Raw genomic sequence first — 15,257 nt, 5'->3', positions numbered from 1 at the left:
CCTACCTTTTGGGGTTTTGTTTCTTCGTTTAGGCTGGTGGTTTTCAACCAGGGTGCTTTGAATGATGGTCAGGGATGTTGTGGGCAACACTGGCCTCTGTCCCTCTTTCCTTCCCTCCCTCCTCTGATGCCCTCTCGCATCTCTGCCTCCCAAAGGCCTGCACAGCTGTTACTTGCAGCAGCCCTGGCTACAAGTTCAGCAGGTGAATGGTGCCTCTGGGGGTGGCCAGGGGGTGCTTCCCAGGCCCCTGTGGGGCAGTGTGAGGAGGCACCTCTCTTTGGGGTGGGGAGGTGCAGCTCAGGGACCAGGGGCAGCAGCAGCAATTGCCTGGAGGACTCCCAAGGAGAGGGGAGAAGAGATGAAGGTGAGGGGCTGCCAGCTGCTGGCAAGGGGTGACATAACTGGGCTCCTGAGCCCCACAGGGGTGCCGCAGAAAAGAATGTAGTTCGTCAAGGGAGCTGTGAACCCCAAAAGGTTGAAAACCTCTGGTTTAGGCTATTTAAGAATCGCCCTTTTTCCAAAGTAGCTCAGGGCAATGTGCAACAAACATTTAAGCAAAAGAGAGTGAACATCAATAGAAGCATATGCAGGCTTAAAAGTGAGCAAATTGTTAAAACACTGTTACACAAGTTTATTGTGAGGATTATACATCCCTTAGTCCCATTGTTAAATGTTATTCTGTAAAGTGTAATGCTCACCAACAGAAATGTTAGTGGCTGCATTGGACCATTAAAGGAAAGAGGAATAGAAAAAAAACCCCTCCAAAATGAACAGTAGAGTGAAACAAGTAAGCAAGCTTTCAGATTTAATCAGGAGGACTCATGAGTTGTCTGTATGTTAAGCTAATAACATAAAGTGTGGGGGGTGGGCAGGGAGAAAGAAAAAGATAAATGAAATGCAAAATCCTAGCCTGCAGTTCGGAATAATCAGATGGGATGGGAAGGCTGAATGCCGACTTAATTAGGTTTGGGCTTGCTTAGGGCAAAAAGGTATCTGGTTGCGCCAGAGATTACAGGAAAAGCAACAAAGACCTGGAGCACCTTTGAAAACGCACACAGAGTTATTAAGGCATGAACTTTTGTGGCGCTCTGGGCCTCTGCTGATGTTTGTTTGCTGCAATGGTCTAACAGGGTTAGTCTTTCACAAGACCGAAGTTGCTGCAGAACAGTTTGCAAGTATCTGTATGTCTCTTCCTCCTCTAACACACACCACAAATACATAAATGATTTTGTCCCAAGGGAGAAGGAAAAATGAGTCACTTCTGGATTCACCCTCCCAAACATTCCTGTTACTAGCCTTTGCCCTAATACAGAATAAGAGCTTGGGGTGTTTTCAGTAAGTAAACTTTGCAGTGATTTTTTTTTTTAAATTAAAAAAAGAATGATTAACTGCTTGACTTTCCAGGCTATCTTATCAGAGATTGAACAGAAAGTGGCGCGCCTATTGGAGGACTGCAAAGACAGGCACACCGGTGAGGGCGCTGACCTCCGTCAGGAGGCAGAGAGCCTGTCTTCGAAGCTGAGAGATGTGAAATGCAACTTGGAAAGAGTTCAGGGCATGCTCCAAGGGAAGAGCACAGAAGAGCAGGTAAAATGAAACCACGAAAAACAAGGCCACTGTGAGAGTCGATGTTGTGTGCATGTGGCCACGCCGGGGCACGAGCATGCTGCAGTTTGCAAAGCTTTCATATCAGTCTTACTATATACCTGTTGGAACGGAGTATTCTGCAAAGGGGCATGGCTGACTGGCTAGCTGGCACACGGAACAGGAGCAGCCTGTGTTGCCACGTCTTGTTGCAGGGAGACGTCTCAAACCCCTTTGAGCAGCTGCAGGAGACCTCTCTATTTGTGCAGTCAGTTTGTTAACACAATTCTAAAACTTGTGAGAAGAGGGCGGGGTGAGGAATTCTGTCCTAGACTGGTCGTGTTGCATGTGGCCTTTCTCAGATTGGGAGGTGAAGCCCCCTGTGCCTGCTTGGTTGGTTTTACCGTATTTTTCGCCCCATAGGACGCACCTAGTTTTTTTGGGGGGAAATAAAGGGGGGGGAATTATTTCCCCCCCAGGCGCGGGGCTGGGTCGGGGGAAGCCGGAGCTTCCCCAGCCCCCAGAACAGGCTGCTCTCCGCAAGCTGTGGGAGGGCTCCCGCGGCTTGCGCAGAGCTACCCGAAGCCCCGGCGCGACTGCTCAGCGCACCCAGGCTTCGGGATGCAGGCAGCTCTCCGCAAGCTGTGGGAGCCTGGCAGGAACTCCCGCGGGCTCCCAAGGCTTGCGGATAGCTTCCTGAAGCCTGGAGAGCGAAAGGGGTCGGTGCGCACCGACCCCTCTCGCTCTCCAGGCTTCAGCGAAAGCCTGCATTCGCCCCATAGGACGCACACACATTTCCCCTTCATTTTTGGAGGGGGAAAAGTGCGTCCTATAGGGCGAAAAATACGGTAAGTCGCTTTGGGTTGCCATGGGCAAGATAATTCAACAAATCCAATAAATGAGAATAATGATTTGAATGCTTGTAGAGGCTCCCACAGTCTGGGAGCCTAAATAGTCAGGATTCCAAACAATGCAGCCTCCTTGTTAGTGTTGGAAAATTCCATTTCACCTTAAGGAGCAGACGTGTGGAATTGTTGCATGTCACATGTCTGTTTACATACCAGCACAGCTTGCATTCCGTGATCTAAGAATCCAAACTGTTCCTGTTTACACCATTTGCGAAGCCAGTTGTTCACTTCCACTATTTTTCCCTCTCTCCCTGGGCCACGTCGTTCAACTGGGAGGACAGATGAGATGACAATTTGTGCATTTAATTGCTTCAATTTCCTGCCCAGAGCCTCGTAATCTCTTTTGATCTTCTGGAGGCTATTGCTTGCAGTGTCATTGGTTCCCACATGAACCAAGAGGAAGGGGTATTTGTCAGTGGGTTTTATGATTCCTTGCAGTCGTTCAGTTACATCTTGGATCTTAGCCCCGGGGAGACAGCAGACTTCCTGAGACATCTTGTCAGGCCCACAGATCACTGTTTCTGTTCCCCTCAGTAGGGAATCCCCTATCACCACTACACGCCTCTGGTCGGGGTTCTTCCGTGAGCTGTCCGTTCCAAGGTCGCCTGCACATTCCCTGAGGACTGACTTTGCTGCTCGTCTTCATATACCTGATCGACTGTAATGAGGGAGAGATCCTCAAATGGAGTCTGCTCTTCGTCTTCCATGCTAGGGGAGAGGACCTCAAAGCGATTGTGTATTTCTCCTTCTTGAGTCTCCTTCTTTGGAGGTCTTTAAGCAGAGGCTTGACAACCATATGTCAGGAGTGCTCTGATGGTGTTTCCTGCTTGGCAGGGGGTTGGACTCGATGGCCCTTGTGGTCTCTTCCAACTCTATGATTCTATGATTCCTCTATGATTCTATTCTATGATTCCTCTGCTGGGAACATCCGTTGTGTGTATAGCTTTTGCTTTTTACTGTCTCTCTGAGGAGAAGAAAGGGAGATGACATGTTTTCTTTGTCCTGATTTATGCTTAATAAATCTTTAGCTGTCAGTATGTTTCCACAAGCCTCACTCCTGTTCTGTTTGCACAGTATTTTCTGCTAATGTAGTGTGCTCAGGTTTTTGAAGTCTGAGTCACTGATTTACGTCGCACCAGAGATTGGGGGATCGTCACGGCTGGAAGGGCATGATCCAGCTGGGGGCTAACCAGCTGGCATCTCGACTCCTGAAGGATGCTGACAGTTAGTTGTGTGATATTTTATAACATGGAGTTTTTTTAGGTTGGGTTTGTTTGTTTTTTTGGTATTTGGATCTTTATGAGCTTGAGGTTGTAAACCACTTAGAGATTCCCCACCCAAAACATCTGTAAGTGGTATATAAATTGTCTAAGCCAATTCATTATTATTCAGGTAATCTGTGTCCGAGTTCAAAATTTAGCATTAAAAAACTACATTAAGGCGCTCTCACCTTTCTGTCACTGTAGTCTTATGCTAAAAAGTTCCTTTGACCGGTGTACCTCTCTCTGCAGATCATCCCTGAGGAAAATACCTCTGAAGAGCTCCCTCAGCCCTTTTATTTTGACCTCTCTGATACATTCCCGCTTCTTACCTTGGACCAACCTCTCTTCAGTAGGCAGAATGGTTTAGAGCAGCAGCAGGTAAATCGGCTCCCTTTCCCCCTCCTCCACAACACGGCAAGATAGTTTTGCTGTCTATTGTTCTGCCTTATTTAATTTTGCCGCCTCTTGTATACATCTCACACGTAAGTGCCTAAACAAGCGCCTTCTCCCAGTATCAACCATCTCTGGTCCGATGCTCAGCAGATGAGGCCTTGTTGGTGGTTGCACCAGTTGGTGTTGAAACAGGTCAGGGCCTTTCCGGTGGCTGTTCCCCATTTATGCGATTCTCTTCCTAGCGAGGGGCATCTGTCAACCTCATTACAGAGGTACCTTGGGTCACATACACTTCAGGTTACAGACGCTTCAGGTTACAGACTCCGCTAACCCAGAAATAGTACCTCGGGTTAAGAACTTTGCTTCAGGATGAGAACAGAAATCGTGCTCCAGCGGCGTGGCAGCAGTGGGAGGCCCCATTAGCTAAGGTGGTGCTTCAGGTTAAGAACAGTTTCAAGTTAAGAACGGACCTCTGGAACGAATTAAGTACTTAACCCGAGGTACCACTGTACTGGCTTTCAGGAGGAATTTAAAAACATTCCTATTTTACCGCGGCTGAAATACACGGTTAAGTTCGGCAAAGAGGGGACCCTCTTGGGCAGGGGTCAGCAAACTGTTTCAGCAGGGGGCCGGTCCACTGTCCCTCAGACCTTGTGGGGGGCCGGACTATATTTTGAAGGGGGGAAAATTAACGAATTCCTATGCCTCCAAAATAACCCAGAGATGCGTTTTAAATAAAAGCACATATTCTACTCATGTAGAAACACCAAGCAGGCCCCCCAAATAACCCAGAGATACATTTTAAAGAAAAGGACACATTCTACTCATGTAAAGACACGCTGATTTCGGACCGTCCGCGGGCCGGATTGAGAAGGCGATTGGGCCGGATCCGGCCCCCGGGCCTTAGTTTGCCTACCCATGCTCTTGGGAGTTCTGTCTCCCTCAGAAATTTGGTGGGTGGCCCAGAAGAGAGAATTCTCTTTGGCACCCCAAAATTGTGGAGTGCCCTCACCACAAGAGACATGTCTGTCATCTTCACTATGCAGCTTTTGGCAAATGCTGAAGACGCACCTCTTTAACCTGGCCTTTTAACACCTGAGATGTGTGTTTTCAGGGCATGCCCTATTCCTGTGACTGTAACCTCTTTTAACTGTTTTTCATTTTTAACATGAGATTGTTGCAACCAGACATGGGGCCTGCTGGTGAAGGGGGTCAGTATGAAGCTGTTGTTATCATCTGTATTCAGATGATAGCAACTGTATTCAGCTTCCTTCTCTGTCTAGAAATCCTAGTAAAGGATGAAACCAGTCCCCTACCCTCAGGGCTCCCAGTCTGAGCCATACAGCTCCTGCCACCAAGACAGTGAAAGGGGGCAAGACATCGCTTTCATAAAACCCCAATTTTTCACGTTTTGAGTTTTCCTCTGTTTCTCTTCCTCACTTGCAGGAGCTGCTGCTGCAGCTGTCAGAACAAAACAATCTTGCTGACTTCATTGACGTGTACGTGGAGAAGATGCAGCCGCAATCTGGGGATGGCAAAACTCTGGAATTGCAAGCAAGGTAAGAAAACAAAACAAACACACTCCCCAAGTTTGTTGTGAGAGGATCTGCCTTGCGTGCAGAAAGTCAATCCCAAATTGAGTCCCCAGCAATCCCCAGTTGGGGCTGGGAGAGACCCCTTGCCTGAAAACCTGGATAATCACCGCCTGTCAGTGTAGACCAGTGTTCTTCAACCTTGGGCCCTCAGATATGGGTAGACTATAACTCCCATGATCCTTTGCCATTGGGCTAAGCTGGCCGTGGATGATGGGTGTTGTAGTCCATCACAACATACCTCACAAGGGAAGAGGACAACGTACACCGCCCTGAACTCCTGGAGGAAAGAAGGTGGATGTACAATAAATAAATAAATAAATGGAGCTGTTTTCAATAGTGGGGTTTTTTTTTTGTTTTTGTTTTTACATTTTCATTGATTTATGGCTTTTAAAATGGTATATTTTGTTGCGATAGCCTGCTCTTTGACCTTAGGGTATAGGATGTGTGAGAAATCAAATAAATGTATTTGGGTTCAGGTTGTCAGCTTTAGTGAAAGCCCAGATTTTGGATACTTCCTCTCTTTGAGCAGGTTAAGTAAAGCAAGACTGTGTTGTGAACAGTATTATACTGAGAGCCGTTGGTTTTTCTCTCGATTATTTTATCTCATAGCAGTCTGATGCGCCGATCTAGTCACGAGGCACCCAGCTCTGGAAGTGAGCCCCTTGGTCTGATTCCCAAGGACCAAGCAGGGGACAAGTGGCAACCTTTGCAGGAGGAGCTGCTCTTCAAGGTGAACCCTCCTCACTGTCAGTTCCCTGAATCTCAGGTTAGTATACTAATTTTCCCATCCCATAATAGCAACAATTTCCAGAGGCGTAGCTGTGTTAGTCTGTTGCAGCAAAAACAAGACAAGAGCTGTGGCACTTCAACAGCTAGCAAATTCCTTCGGCTCAGTATTATACACCTTTTGACCCTATGTGCCAACCCTTTGCAGCAGTACCTTTGGGAAAATGTTCTGCCTCTGCTGTCAGAGGGGGGATACCAGTAGCTGGAAGTCACAGGTGGGCGGAGCGCTGTGGCACGCATGCCTTGCTTATAGAAGAGAAGAAGAGTTTGGATTTGATATCCCGCTTTATCACTACCCGAAGGAGTCTCAAAGCGGCTAACATTCTGCTTTCCCTTCCTCCCCCACAACAAACACTCTGTGAGGTGTGTGGGGCTGAGAGACTTCAGAGAAGTTTGACTAGCCCAAGGCCACCCAGCAGCTGCATGTGGAGGAGCGGAGACGCGAACCCGGTTCACCAGATTACCAGTCTACCGCTGTTAACCACTACACCACACTGGCTCTCTGTAGGCTTCCTCCAGGCACCTGGTTGGCCAATGTGAGAACAGAATGCTGGTCTACTTAGACCACTGGCCTATTAAGAGAACTGAGAGTCGTGGGAGAACCCTGTTCCCCTCACAGAGCTACCATTCTCAGAGTGGTTTAACGGTCAACCCCATGGAACTCTGGGAAATGTAGTTCTGGGAGGGAAATGGGGTCTCCAAACAATTCTTAGCACTCTTACCAAACTACATGTCCCAGGATTCTTTGGGGGAAGCCTTGGCTGTTTATAAACAGTATGATACTGCTTTAAATGTTTAGTGCAGATGGAGCCTGAGAGATAAAGAGTTGTCGTGGTATATTTCCAACTTCCTAGCCATAAGGATATACTTTGTCTGCTCTGGGCCCCAGTCATCTGTGTGTGGGAGGTTGGTTTCACAAATCTGCAAAACCCCTGTGACCAAAAGGTGACAGTGAGACAAAAGAGACAAGTATGTACACAATCAGCAGTGGTGACTTTCAGATTTTTTAACAGCAAGCATTTGAAATAGGCCAGTAATATTGGCCCCATGTTGGAGAAGGAGAGGGCAACACAGATCAAAATGGCGCCTCGAAATATCATCTAGTCTGCCAAGGCAGGAGATCCATAGCTGTAGCATCCTCTGCTTAAAAACCTCAAGCGAAGGAGAGTCCTGTACCTTCCCAGATAGTCTATTCTGCTGTCGATCAACTTGTTACCTGAGAATCCTTGTTTAATTTTGGTTGCAATTCCAGTTCTTGTCATTTAAACTTGTTAGTTCAGGCCCTACTGTCTGGAACAATGGAATGATATTTGTTCCATCACCTACATGACAGCCCTTCAAATGTTTGCAGGGGACCCTCTTAAATGGTCTATTCCTCAGGGTAAACTATCAGTCTTATGTCTAAGGACTTCAGGAAGGCTGAGACACCCAAATACTTCAAAGGTGCCTACCAAGTTGGGTTTATCGCCTTGCAAAACTAGAACGCACATTGACAGAGCTTCAGCCATATGTAGACATGTTCATTGGCACAGATCAATGCGGGCGTGGCAGATGCTAGGCTCTTCTGGTGAGCAGATTTCACGCCACCTACAAAGAATGGACACCCCTGTGTCCATTCCAAGATGGTGAACTTAATATTGGTTTATGTTGTAGCTAGCTAGCTAGTTGCTGCTGTTATAAGAACATTCTGTATCACCATGAGTTTAATCTGGAGCATTTGTCCAAACACGTTTTGCTTTTCCAAATGTTAGATCTCTACCAAAATAAATATTCTACCCAAGGGTGCCGCAGCGAGTGTGAGAACTCCAACCGTCGAGGAGCTGAAAACGTACACGGCACAGCTTGGCAATCTGAGCCAAGAAGCGTCTGTTCAGACACAGGTACTAAATGCATTCCCACCCCCCACCCTGAGTTACATAAATTGCTGGGTGGCTGGTGGGCAAGATCCAGAGCCTTGGCAGAGCGCAGAATCTATTGATATGTATGTGTGTGTCTGTGTGAAATCCCATTAGAGCAAACGGGATCTTTCCCCCCAGTGCTAAAGAGCAAGCTTAGAGGGGATGTTCCATATGGGGACCATGGGGTGGGGGAGAATTAAAGCCCCCGTAGCTGACATGCCAGGGTCCCAGTCTAGATCTGGAGTCTCACGTCTGCAATTTACCTTTTAAAAAAGCCATTTGCGAAATTGCTAATTGTGCAAATGGTTCTGCATCTAGTTTGACCCTGGGGGGAAAACAGGAGCTCAAGGAAAGGGTGGTTGTAAGAGACTTTGTTTCTATACAGTGGTACCTCGGGTTACATATGCTTCAGGTTACACACTCCGCTAACCCAGAAATAGTGCTTCAGGTTAAGAAATTTGTTTCAGGATAAGAACAGAAATCAGGCTCCGGCGGCGCGGCAGCAGCAGGAGGCCCCATTAGCTAAAGTGGTGCTTCAGGTTAAGAACAGTTTCAGGTTAAGAATGGACCTCCGGAACGAATTAAGTACTTAACCTGAGGTACCACTGTAGTAGGGGTATTCTGCCAGCAGTGTGAGGCAACCCTTAAAGGACAACAAGGCCAAAAGGGTGGGAGCTGCATTTCACATACTGATTTGCTTTGAAATGACAAGACCGCCATTTTGTTGAAAGCTTCCAGTACATAATACTCTTGTATCTTCCATCGCTTGCCTCTTTCTCTCCATCTCCCTCTCTCTCTTTCATCTAACCATAGACCAGCCCAAAATTGCAACCTTCCTTAAATACCCTCCATTTTTTTGCTGCCTATCTGAAATTGCCCAACACCCAGCAGGCCACAGATTCTGTCAGGCCTCAAGCCTCACCCACACCCTTTTCTGCCTAACAGCAGACCACCAAGGTGCTTAACAATAAATGAAAATGAATGCCTAATAAACATAATGAGATGGTTGCTATGTTTAAAGGCAGTGGTGACTTATGAAGGCTTGTGGGCATGAGAGGGGTTTTGTTTTGTTTTAGCTTTTTGCATTTTATCTGCGGTTGTTTTCCTTTGCGTCAGTCATGTGGTCTGGGGAAAAGTAAGTAAGCAAGTGAGTGAGTGAGTGAGTTTGTGATTGATTAATTGATTGATTGATTGATTGATTGATTGAGTGAGTGAATGAATGAATGAATGAATGAAGCCTTCAGAGGGAACTGAGAAACAGCATCTCCACATCTTCCAGGAAAATATGACGGGGGAAGTTTCCTTAAGCTTGGACCAGAAGCTCTTTGAGCTGCTTTTGGCGATCAGCCGCTGCCTGAATGACATGGAACAGATGTTAAACACGTGTGAACTCACCAGTGAAGAAGCTCCTGTGCAACAGATGCTTTATGAGGTAAATAAGGAGTGTCTGGGCTGGTGTGAGCTGCACTCCCAAACATCTGGAGGGCACCAGGTTGGCAAAGGCTGATACGTGGCTTTCTCAAGAGCAGAGCTGTGTGTACCGCACAGTTCTGCACAGAGAAAGCGCATCTCGTTCCATTGGTTGCAAATTGCAAGATTCGGCTTCCTGTAAATACCAGATCTTGTTTGAAAAAAAGGTAGACAGGAAATCAATCTTTTAACCCTCAAGATTGTAAATATATGCTTGAAAGACTGGAAAATGCCAGATATTCTTGAGGGTTGCTAGATAAAGGTATCTGAGCGACAGTAGCCTCAGGGCCCCACATGATTTATGTGAAATAGTAGAAATTGCAAAATAATTCAGAGTAAAAACAATAATATCCAGATTGGGTTGATTTCTGCTTTCCTGATCATACAGGCATACATCAACTCTGCTTTCGTGATCATACAGGCAACACACTATTTTTTGGTGCCAACAGTGGGTGGGGCAAAATGGAGCGATGGCGGTCTGGACCGGACTTATGCATGTCCCGGAAAAGAACCCCCATGTAAGCGGGGATTCCCCTGTCTATATATATATAAATGTAGTATAAACACTGACTACTGGGAAACACTGGCCTGTGAGCGCTCCAGTTGTAGAACGGCCTTTACCAAAGGTGTCATGGGCTTTGAAGAAGAGGAAGAAGAGTTTGGATTTGATATCCCACCTTTCACTCCCCTTCAGGAGTCTCAAAGCGGCTAACATTCTCCTTTCCCTTCCTCCCCCTCAACAAACACTCTGTGAGGTGAGTGAGGCTGAGAGACTTTAAAGAAGTGTGACTGGCCCAAGGTCACCCAGCAGCTGCATGTGGAGGAGCGGGGAATCGAACCCGGTTCACCAGATTACGAGACTACTGCTCTTAACCACTATACTACACTGGCTCTCTCGAACTCGAAACATGCTAGGAGGAAGGCACGCTTGGCAAATCCACACTGTGATCAACTCCCAACCGGAGACATGTGGATCCAGAATTGGCCTCCACAGTCACTTACGGACTCATTGTTAAAACCGTGTTTATGGAAGACAATCTTACTCAGCTACGAGTGATCGCAGAAGAAGAATATATATAAAATTTTCACTGCAATCTTTGCAGTTCCATCCACTATAGAGAGTTGACTGGGGCCAGTTAAAAAGCGAAGTTCCAAAGAGGCCTGCACCAACCCTGGGCCCTACAGGTGTTTTGGACTACAATTCCCAGCAGCCCCAGCCAGCATGCTTGTCAGGCCTGATGGAAGATGTAGTTCACAACACTCCAAGAGCCCCAGTTTTTTGAGGCTATTCTGAATTCCAAGGGGTTGGTTAGTGGAGGCGGATGTGGCAGTGGTAAAGTTAAGAAGAAGGGCTGATTTAGCTAAGTGCCAACTAGATTGTGGCTAAAAATGGGTAACTGAGATGGTAGTATCAGCATGTCTGGGGGAAACCCAAGATTTGTTCTCCCTTCCTTCCTCCTTCCTTCCTTCCTTTCCTCCTTCCTTCCTTCTCACAGTGCAAGCTAAAGTCACAACAGGCAAAAAGCCCAGGTCTCTTGCATGAGAACACAAAGTGATCAACCTCAAAAGTAGTGGATGATTGTATTCTTATAAGGTCCTTTTTACTTTAGATTTGATGAATTCCTGCCATTCCTTTTACAAAACCATATTTACTAGCCTCTTTCTCATTTTCTTTTCTCTCTCTTTCCAGACTCTCTCCGCAGAGCTGCAAAAGCTTCATGCAGATATTGGTGAGAAAAAGGATGACCTTCTGAGGTCCATTGCCTCTGCTGGTGGTAACGCTGATAGATTCTCCGAGTGTTTTAGCAACTTGCAGTCGTGGCTGCAGTCGACCCAAGTGGCTGCCTCTTCGAGGAGCAAGTCCATAAAAGCTGAGCTGGACCAGTACAGTCAATATCAGGTACTTCCCAATTGTATTCCTTTCCATTCTCTGGTGCCCATCTAAGTTAAATCTCACAAGAGAGGGGCATGCCATATTTCTGCAATCCTCCCACACCCATTAAATGATGTTGCACCAACTTACATTATGCACGATCAAATTTGGGGGACTCTTCAGGAAAGCATGGCCTCTTCATTTGAAATCATATAATATGAGACTTGATTCTGTAATTTGGGGTACGTTCATTGGGTTTTATGGACACATTACATTTAACAACTACCGGGGAACCTCGGTTTTCGAACGTAAGCAATTCCAGAAGACCGTTTGACTTCTGAAATGTTCGAAAACCGAGGCTCAAAGGGCTGTTGGCCATTTCAGTGGAGAGAATCGAAAAACACGCAGTGGAAGCCGTTCAAGGCGCGTTCAAAAATGGAAGCGTTTACTTCCGGGTTTTCGGCATTCGGGTTCTGAAACGTTCGACTTCTGAGACGCTTGAAAACCGAGTTAATAATAATAGTATTATTATTATTATTATTATTATTATTATTATTATTACTACTACTACTACTAACAGTTTATTATTTGTACCCCGCCCATCTGGCTGGGTTTCCCCAACCACTCTGAGCGGCTTCTAACAAAGATTAAAAATACACTAAGATGTCACACATTAAAAACTTCCCTGAACAGGGCTGCCTTCAGATGTCTTCTAAATGTCAGGTAGTTGTTTATCTCTTTGACATCTGGTGGGAGGGCGTTCCACAGGGCGGGTGCCACTACCAAGGAGGCCCTCTGCCTGGTTCCCTGTAGCTTCGCTTCTCGCAGCGAGGGAACCGCCAGAAGGCCCTTGGCACTGGACCTCAGCATCTGGGCAGAACGATGGGGGTGGAGCCGCTCCACTGTATGTAACTTTTTGTCGCTGTCTGAAGGCAGCCCTGTTTCAGGAAGCTTTTAACGTTTGATGTGTTTTGTATGGTTGGTTGTTTTCCCCTCTGTATTTTGTTGGAGGGGTAACCCAGTCAGATAAGCAGGTTATAAGAAAATTATTATTATTATTATTATTGCACTCATATGGATATTCAGCAGGCCTTAGAGGTGGAACAGATATGTCTGGTGGCTAGGAGAGGAAACTTCAATTTCACTATGCATACACACAGACACACACACACACACACACACACACACACACACCCTGCCCACAAAGAAGCTTGCCTGGATTAGTCTCAAATTTGAGACAGTCCTTCATTACCGCTGAGCTAAATCATATCTCCTGTACGGATGATTTAATCCTTGACCTCCCTAATGGGCCCAAGCCTGATGCAGATTAGTCAGTGATTACAAAAGTGAGCATCATTTTATTTTATTTTTATTTTATTTTATTACAAGAACAGGTAATTCCAGGACACTCCCTTTCTCTGTGCATATGTATGTATTTAAAGAATGATGCTGATTAAATAGCCCGGTTGAACTGCAGTTTAATTATCCTTTCATTCTGTATCGTGTACCTCTGGGTTCACTTCGGTTTTTCACTTGTCCCCATCACAGAATGAAATCAGGCGATTGTATGGTAGGTTGATTATGAAAAAATCCTTACTGCAAGAGTCCTTCGGCGCAACGAGCGAACACAGTATCTCCGAACAGCTCCAGGTAATTAAACAGGACATGTGAATATAAGGCACAATCACTCGACAATTTTACCTAATTTCTCTTATTTGCGGTTTTGTTTTCCAAAACTGGAGCGACGCTTTTGTTTCCCCCCTGAGCTTAATGGTAACAGTAATGACCGTGTTTCAGGCCAGTTTTGGGGGGCAGTAGCGGCCTGTAGGGTTGTGCAGACAGAGCTTCATCACTGTCCTGTCTTCTCAGTGCCAGTTCAGACACCTAGTGAAGATCTGTTCATTTAGGAAGGCAGTCATTTACGGAAGATCAGCTCTGCATCTGATGAATTTGTTTCATTGTTTTTTAGAATTTGTAGAGATGGTTTTATTGTTTTAGAGCAGTGTGATCCTCAAACTTTTTTCTCCGGGCCACACTTTCAAAACAGAAATTTGCTCACGCCACACACAGAATTTTTTTTAATGATGAGAAGTATATTGGAAAACGTTGGGATGCGGGTGGCGCTGTGGGTTAAACCACAGAGCCTAGGACTTGCCGATCAGAAGGTCAGCGGTTCGAATCCCTGCGACGGGGTGAGCTCCTGTTGCTCAGTCCTTCTCCTGCCCACCTAGCAGTTCGAAAGCACGTCAAAGTGCAAGTAGATAAATAGGTACCGCTCCAGCAGGAAGGTAAACGGCGTTTCCGTGCGCTGTTCTGGTTCGCCAGAAGTGGCTTAGTCATGCTGGCCACATGACCCGGAAGCTGTATGCCAGCTCCCTCGGCCAATAAAGCGAGATGAGCACTGCAACCCCAGAGTCGGCCATGACTGGACCTAACGGTCAGGGGTCCCTTTACCTATATTGGAAAACAAGAATAAAACTCCTAGCAGTGCTGGATTTGTGATTCTGGATCACAAGTAGGATTGTCCTCAGGTTCACTTGATGCTCTCATTTTAAAAAGATATCCATATTCTCCAAATAAAATAAAATGAAACTGATACCATACTACACTGAAATGTTTCTTTGATTGTCCTTGAATTTTCCCGTCTCACTTGCCACCCTCTCCTGCCACACCCTTTGAGAACCTCTGTTTCAACAGTTGGTGAGCTAATTTTATCATTTTTTGAGCTTATATTTCTCTGGCTTTTTATTCCATTTCTACCATGAGCACTGTTTCACGGAATCATAGAATTGTAGAGTTGGAAGGGACCTTGGGGGTCATCTGGTCCAGCCCCTGCAGCTCAGTAATCTCCACTGAAGCATCCAGCTCAGGCATCAATGCTGTGAAGCGGTTTATAAATTGGTTTAATGCTAATAATAGTATAATGCATAACTTTGGCCTTGAGGTTCTTTTAAGTACAGTCATACCTCGGGTTACAGACGCTTCAGGTTGCGTTTTTTCAGGATACGGATGCGGCGAAACCCGGAAGTACCGGAATGATTACTTCCGGGTTTCAACGGTCGTGCATGCACAGAAGTGCTAAATCGCGCTTAGTGCATGCGCTGAATCGCTGAATCACAACCTGTGCGTGCGCAGATGCGGCACTGCGGGCTGCAAATGCTGCGAGTTGCGAACGTGCCTCCTGCACGGATCACGTTCACAACCCAAGCATCCACTGTATACAAATTTATTTGCGCTTGCGAAAAAGGCACAAAAGACTAATCCTTTCCTGGCAAAAAGTGTCACAGCAGCAGCTGGCCTTCTAGGCTACACTCTACACTCCTTTGAATAGTGAACACAAGTGGTGCGTTCTGACAAGACTGTAGCCAAAAGCGTAACTGAGAAACCAGAAGGGGCTGTACCAGCCTGCCCATTGAGACACCAAAGCACAAAAAGCACAAAAAAAGCTACAAAAACAAGAGGGGAAGGAGTCAATATGCTTGGGCAGA

At 46.3% G+C, this 15,257-nt stretch overlaps 1 protein-coding gene and 1 long non-coding RNA gene across 12 annotated transcripts in view; one reads left to right on the top strand and one right to left on the bottom strand.

Annotated features, from left to right (window-relative positions):
• Window positions 1-15,257, top strand: part of SYNE2 (spectrin repeat containing nuclear envelope protein 2) — a 256,417-nt gene that overhangs the window by 156,869 nt on the left and 84,291 nt on the right. For 9 of the 11 annotated variants that reach the window (XM_083607756.1, XM_083607760.1, XM_083607759.1 and 6 more), the window contains exons 64-71: window positions 1,405-1,587; window positions 4,004-4,132; window positions 5,594-5,706; window positions 6,352-6,508; window positions 8,280-8,408; window positions 9,706-9,858; window positions 11,587-11,796; window positions 13,318-13,419. In XM_083607756.1, coding sequence (XP_083463882.1) covers window positions 1,405-1,587; window positions 4,004-4,132; window positions 5,594-5,706; window positions 6,352-6,508; window positions 8,280-8,408; window positions 9,706-9,858; window positions 11,587-11,796; window positions 13,318-13,419 — 1,176 coding nt within the window. The remainder of the gene's footprint in view (window positions 1-1,404; window positions 1,588-4,003; window positions 4,133-5,593; window positions 5,707-6,351; window positions 6,509-8,279; window positions 8,409-9,705; window positions 9,859-11,586; window positions 11,797-13,317; window positions 13,420-15,257) is intronic. The other 2 variants (XM_083607758.1, XM_083607761.1) reach the window with 1 other exon arrangement.
• The window catches only part of LOC310766983, an 82,154-nt gene that overhangs the window by 33,298 nt on the left and 33,599 nt on the right, over window positions 1-15,257 (bottom strand). The window lies entirely within an intron of this gene.

Source organism: Podarcis filfolensis (genome assembly GCF_964270895.1).
Source record: "Podarcis filfolensis genome assembly, chromosome: 1".
NCBI classification, from domain to species: Eukaryota; Metazoa; Chordata; class Lepidosauria; order Squamata; family Lacertidae; genus Podarcis; species Podarcis filfolensis.
Note: the sequence above shows the minus strand (reverse complement) of the source record. Positions and strands in the feature narration are given on the sequence as shown.